General features: G+C 38.9%; 1 protein-coding gene across 1 annotated transcript in view; it reads right to left on the reverse strand.

The window, feature by feature from the left end:
- The window catches only part of cnga1b (cyclic nucleotide gated channel subunit alpha 1b), a 9,790-nt gene extending 5,976 nt beyond the window's left edge, over positions 1-3,814 (reverse strand). Inside the window, exons 1-6 of the mRNA XM_062445341.1 lie at positions 3,807-3,814; positions 2,834-2,955; positions 2,158-2,266; positions 428-496; positions 130-174; positions 1-31 (exon numbers count right to left, since the gene is read on the reverse strand). The exon at positions 1-31 is cut by the window's left edge and continues 113 nt beyond it. Of these exons, the coding sequence (XP_062301325.1) occupies positions 1-31; positions 130-174; positions 428-496; positions 2,158-2,266; positions 2,834-2,955; positions 3,807-3,814 (384 nt within the window). The remainder of the gene's footprint in view (positions 32-129; positions 175-427; positions 497-2,157; positions 2,267-2,833; positions 2,956-3,806) is intronic.
- Positions 3,815-6,575: the final 2,761 nt, after the last annotated feature.

Consider the following 6,575-nt stretch of genomic DNA (forward strand, 5'->3'; position numbering starts at 1 on the left):
CTTCCTTTCCTTCTTCTCCTGCTTCTCCTTCCTGGAAGAAAAGAAGAAGATGGACATGCAGGAAACAGAATCGGATTAGTTTTCATAAACAACAACGACAGTGGAGAAGATCAAACTTACGCCTTCTGCTCCTTTTTCTCTTTCTTCTCTTTCTTCTTCCTCTTCTTTTCCTCCCTGAGAGACAACAGGAAACACATTATCCAGCGATCATATATGTTGTATATGCCATTTTGCATATATTTGCAAAATATTGAATATGAAGAGAAACACACACAGGCAGCATCTTCATGATCATGGATTGTCTAAACTCTACAGAGAAGAACAACTGTATCTGTCTGTATGATGGATCTGAAGAGTACTGCAAGGGTTAATTGGAGGTAGAAATGTGTTGCACTTCAGTGTGTCTTTGTGTGTATGTGTGTCTTACTCGTCGTCTTCGTTGTTGTTGCTGTTGTTAACGTTGAACAGAACTCCAGGTCCTGTTCTCTGAGCAGCTCTGGAGAAAAGAAAACACGTCAGATGAGACCAGTTATTTATCGACTCATAATCACTCAACTCATTTAGTCAACACTTTGGTTTAACTAGACCTCAAGACCTACATTTACTCAAGTACTGTATTAAAGTACAGTTTGAGGTACTTGTACTTTACTGTAGTACAGTTTGAGGTACTAGTACTTTACTGTAGTACAGTTTGAGGTACTTGTACTTTACTGTAGTACAGTTTAAGGTACTTGTACTTTACTGTAGTACAGTTTGAGGTACTAGTACTTTACTGTAGTACAGTTAGAGGTACTTGTACTTTACTGCAGTACAGTTTGAGGTACTAGTACTTTACTGTAGTACAGTTTGAGGTACATGTACTTTACTGCAGTACAGTTTGAGGTACTAGTACTTTACTGTAGTACAGTTTGAGGTACTTGTACTTTACTGCAGTACAGTTTGAGGTACTTGTACATTAGTGTAGTACAGTTTGAGGTACTAGTACTTTACTGTAGTACAGTTTGAGGTACTTGTACTTTACTGCAGTACAGTTTGAGGTACTTGTACTTTACTGCAGTACAGTTAGAGGTACTTGTACTTTACTGCAGTACAGTTAGAGGTACTAGTACTTTACTGTAGTGCAGGTTGAGGTACTTGTACTTTACTGTAGTACAGTTAGAGGTACTTGTACCTTACTGTAGTACAGTTTGAGGTACTTGTACTTTACTGCAGTACAGTTAGAGGTACTAGTACTTTACTGTAGTGCAGGTTGAGGTACTTGTACTTTACTGCAGTACAGTTTGAGGTACTTGTACTTTACTGTAGTACAGTTTGAGGTACTAGTACTTTACTGTAGTGCAGGTTGAGGTACTTGTACTTTACTGCAGTACAGTTAGAGGTACTAGTACTTTACTGTAGTGCAGTTTGAGGTACTTGTACTTTACTGCAGTACAGTTTGAGGTACTTGTACTTTACTGTAGTATTTCCATGTGATGCTACTTTCTACATCTCAGAGGGAAATATTGTACTTTCTACTCCACTACATTTATTTGACAGCTTTAGTTACTTTTCAGATGTAGATTTGACACAATGGATAATATAACAAGCTTTATAAATACAACACATTGTTAAAGATGAAACCAAAAAGCAGTGTGTAGTCGGCTCACATTTCAGATGTCTATGAGTTGTTAACAGCTCCACCAAATAGTGATTTTTCCCTCTAAACTTCTCACATGCTTTCATTTCAATAAATGTTCAAATGATCCAATATTTCAGCACAAATCAAAGATTAGAGAAAAAGTCCAAAAACTGAAAACACATTTGTGTATCAGAACTTAGTTTTTTCTTCTTTCCCATTAATCATCTCACCACCCCTCACATTTATCTGCTGACCCTTTGGAGGGGCCCCACCCCTAGGTTGGGAACCGCTAGACTAAACTAGCTAACTGTATATAAAGTAGTGTAAACTAGCTCCACCTCCAGCCCCTTTTTTGTGGAGACAGTTGCATTGTGGGTAAACATCTTAGTCAGAGCTCGATTTTGATCCGTCCTAAACTCCAGCAACCCGTTTCTAACATTAGACCTACTCTCACTCAGCTATGACCTGAAACCTAAAATTCCTCAGTGTGTTTAAAATCTGCATTGCAATTTTTGAGACTTGTTTCCATGACAGCTCACCTGCCCTGCTCCCTGACCTCCTCTGGCTCCTCCTCCATGTCTTGCAGGACGATGGTGGGAGGGACTAGAGGTCCCACTTTAGCCATGGTGGTATTTCTCCTCTGGCTTTCTGTTGATAGAAAAACACATACAAACACATGACTATAATTAAATCCTCTAAACAAAGCAAAAGCCTGAGCCACATTTGCCTGATGTTGAACTGAAATGTAAAAATCTACTCTTGACATTATACATCAGCCCACACGCTTTAATCTTTGCCACCACAACTATTATGAATTACACAGTGAAGGGATTATTATTAATTATTTTCACTTTGAATGCTAAAAAATGCTAAAAAGCTATAAAAAAAACTGTATTGACATTCCCATCAACTTCATCTGTACTTTGGCAATGGTGCTAATTAGCAAATGTTAGCAAGCCAACATGCTAAACTAAGATGTTAATTGCGTTTTTTTTTTTACATGCATCATATTGTCTGATGTTATTTTGAATATAAGTTATGTAATAATTACAGCTCTACTCTCACTTCCATTATCTCCTTACTCACCTGTCAGCTGATAATCCTTGGTTGGCCCTTTGTTATGTGGCCTACATCCAACAACCGCCCAGAAAGGTAATCGCCATGGAAACAAAGGACTCCCCCCCCCAATACAAACACACACACACACACACAAACCTTGCTCCTTTAGGTCCTTTAAAATGTTTAAATCCAATGAGAAAAGAGGGGAGAACGGAGGGATGAAGGAGCGGAGGAGTGGAGGGTTTGTAGGGACCGGCGGAGGAGTCTCCTCTGTCACCCTGACAGGGATAAAGAGATTAGAGGGATCATACCGTCTCTTTCACACACACCTGCACTCATACATGCATCTGAACATGCAACCTGAGGAATAACTCACCTGGGAAAAGTTCAGCCGTAAAGAAAGAAAAAAAACGTAACAAAAGGGTCTCAGAGATATTTAGTATAAAGCTGCATAGTCTGACCTGTTGAGAAATGTGTCCAATGGATTTGACGTATCACAAAATACCTGTAAAAGTTAAAGGAGAATAATTAGAAAGCATTCCACCTTCCGACAATGATAAACATCTCAAAACAAGAGACGGAGAAAAAAAAAGAGCAGGAATACAAAAAATACATCAAAAATATCACAAATGCTTAAACACATATATTTATACATGTGTGTGTCAATTTTCTACTGATTCTATTGATCTAGTTAACATCTTACAGTGTTCAGTCCCCTTTTTGTTCAAGAATTTAAAACTTGTCTTTCCTCTAACTTATTTCGGCGTACAATTTTTGAACATATGTGAACTTGAGCTAATGTCTATTATATGAGATATGTGCTTTAGTATTTGTGATATTTGTTTATGCATTGTTTGTATTCCTGCTCTTTGTGATGTACTCTATTGAATTGAGATGTTTATCACTCTGAGCAGATCCAACTAGGATTGAAACATTCTCACCGATTAAATTTTGTGTAAGGTAATTCAAGGGTTCAAACATGCTAATGAACATTCCCATCAGGCTCAGCTGTACTTTGTCTTTGGTGCTAAGTAGCAAATGTTATCATACTAACTCTGGCACTGCTCCTGTTCCCCCACTTTCAGGTATAAAGTGGTAGCATCTAAACCAGGTATTACGGTAAGCCTACTGTAACATGTTGGACCTTTTAAATTCAATAATAATCACCTATTGTTTAATTCATATGACATCTAGTACAATCTGATTATGTATTGTGTGTATGATGTTCATTTCTCAAGTCTCCATTGTTTGAAGATCTGTATCCGATCTACAGTGACAGAGAAACTATTTAATAACCTGCTTTTCCTGCACATCCAGCGATATCGGAGTGGTGACGTGGACGTGGCTGGATTTAAATTTAGCCGATTTTTCAGCTGAACATTAATTTTGTGATCAAGATTTAATTTAGTTTATGTTAAGTAAAGAAAAAACAGAGAAATGTGCCGAAGGAGCCAATAAAACCCATCGGGCTCGTTGGGTGGCCCTCCTATTGTGAGACATACAACACGAAAACTTAAGAGTAAAGACATACAGACAAATACATACAAAAGTGTGAGGTTCCACATCTGGTACTTTGTAAAATAAGAGACTCTGTATTTTAATAGGGCATGAACTTTGATTCATTTTTTAATCTTATTTTAAAAAACATATTGGTTGGTTGGTTGGTTGGTTGGTTAATTCTCAAAGAACCTTCCTGTTGATTCAAACCTATCATTTTGATCAAGAAGTACCCCGATCAGAAGAGGGAGTAAATTTGACCATGTTTTAGTTGTACAAAAATGGTAATTAAGAGTGAAAATGGTGAACATCCTTACCAAAAAAATTCACTTTCACTGGCAAAGTTGGATGTCATTATCATTATTTTATATGTGAGCAAAATTGAAGATGCAAAACAAAGCAGGAATGTGTTATTTAAAAGACAAACAATTTGATAAAAGGTGGCTCATGTGGAAAAAGAGAGAGAGAGAGAAGGGAATAAAAGAGAGGAGGATAATTTGAGGATATAACCAGAGGCAGCAGGAATATCAGAGAGACGTAACAAAGGAGGAAAGGAAGTGAGAGTCAGCTCAAGAAACAAGAAATAAATGAGAGAAGGGACAAAAAGAAATAAAGTGAGGAGGAGAAGCTTAGAAACGGTGGTGCTGATTTCCTTTTATCCTCCTGAGTCAGCACTGTAACACTAATACACACACACACACACACACACACACACACACACACACACACACACACACACACACACACACGGTTTAACAGGCAGCTTTGATAAGCTTATTGGGAATTAGACTGTGTGTGTGTGTAACACGTATTACTACTGTTGTGGGGACCTTTGTGTGTTTCAGTCACTTATGGGGACTCACTTCTATTTTGGGGACAAATATAAAGGTCTCATAATGCAAATAATTACATTTTAGGATGTAGCTCTATTTTAAGGTAAAGAATAAGTGTTCAGGAAGTGAATGTAAATAAATGTAACGTCATCTGAAGTGAAAGAAACATGACTGAGTGCATGTTTGCCCTGCGTGTTGCCTCTCAGGCTACATGCAGGCTGCCCTATATTGGTATTGAAGGTTTTTGAACTCTCGCTTGGACTGTTTCTTTGCTTTAAACTCACTCACACACTAAAATAAACCACTTCATACTGACCCGGACCGGTTTCTGAGTTGTGGTGACTGCATTCTCTACCACAGCCACTTCTGAACGAACGCTTCTAAGAAGAAATGCGAGAAAACCACACAAAGCAAAACCAGTCGAGTTTGTCTCGTACATGAAGTGCCGAACACAAATAGGTCAACTAACCATCAGCCTGAGGGTGTTAAAAATGTTCTTACTGAAAATTATATAACTCACAACCACACAACAGTTGTTTTGTCACTTTAAATGACTTTGCATTGACTTACATTATAAATGTTAGTGTTAAACAGAAAATACATCCGAACCTTCCTATGTCATGATTACATTGTGGGGAACAATTTTATCTGACTGTGAACACATTTATATCACAGTGTGTGTGATTTAACCCTCCTGTTGTCCTCGAGTCAAGGTAGGAAGGAAGGAAGAAGGAAGGAAAGGAGGGAAGAAGGAAAGAGGGAAGGAAGGAGGGAGGAAGGAAGGGAGGAAAGGAAAGAAGGAAGGGAAGTAGGGAAGGACAGAGGAAAGAAGGAAGGGGGGAAGGTAGGGGGGAGGAATGAAAGAGAGAAGGAGGGAGGGAGGAAAGAAGGAAGGGAGGAAGGAAAGGAAGGAAGGAAGGAAGGAAGGAAGGAAATAAAGAGGGAAGGAAAGAAGGAGGGAGGGAGGGAGGAAGGACAGAAGGATGGAAGAAAGGGGGATAGAGGAAGGAAAGAAGGAAGGGAGGAAAGAGAGAGGAAGGAAAGAAAGAGAGAAGGAGGGAGGGAGGACAGACGGAAGGAAGGAAGGAAGGAAGGAAGGAAGGAAGAAAGGAAGGAAGGAAGGAAGGAAGGAAGGAAGGAAGGAAGGAAGGAAGGAAGGAAGGAAGGAAGGAACATAAAACAGACGGGGTAAAAGTTAAAGTGATTCAGTGATTCACATCCTCAGTAGATCAGTCTGGTAATGTACCACAGCTGTAGTGGCCTGAAATCTGTCTGACTGCTCTGTAGAACAATAAGTCCTCCAAATGTAATATTCTGTGTCACATGATCTAACACATGGTTTGATCATGTGACACATTAATCCCACATTGTTACAAATCATGGTTAAGGTCTGGTTAGGTTTATAAAGACGATGGTTTGGGTTAAAATGATCACGTTGTTAGAGTTACAGAAACGTGTAGTGTGGTTAAAGTTACTACTTCCTTAAAGTTAGGCCACCTTCGTCGTCATGGCAACAATAATAACCACGGGGTTACGGGTTAGGGAATGATTGTAGTTACTTACTATAA

This window comes from Scomber scombrus, chromosome 23 (genome assembly GCF_963691925.1).
Source record: "Scomber scombrus chromosome 23, fScoSco1.1, whole genome shotgun sequence".
NCBI classification, from domain to species: domain Eukaryota; kingdom Metazoa; phylum Chordata; class Actinopteri; order Scombriformes; family Scombridae; genus Scomber; species Scomber scombrus.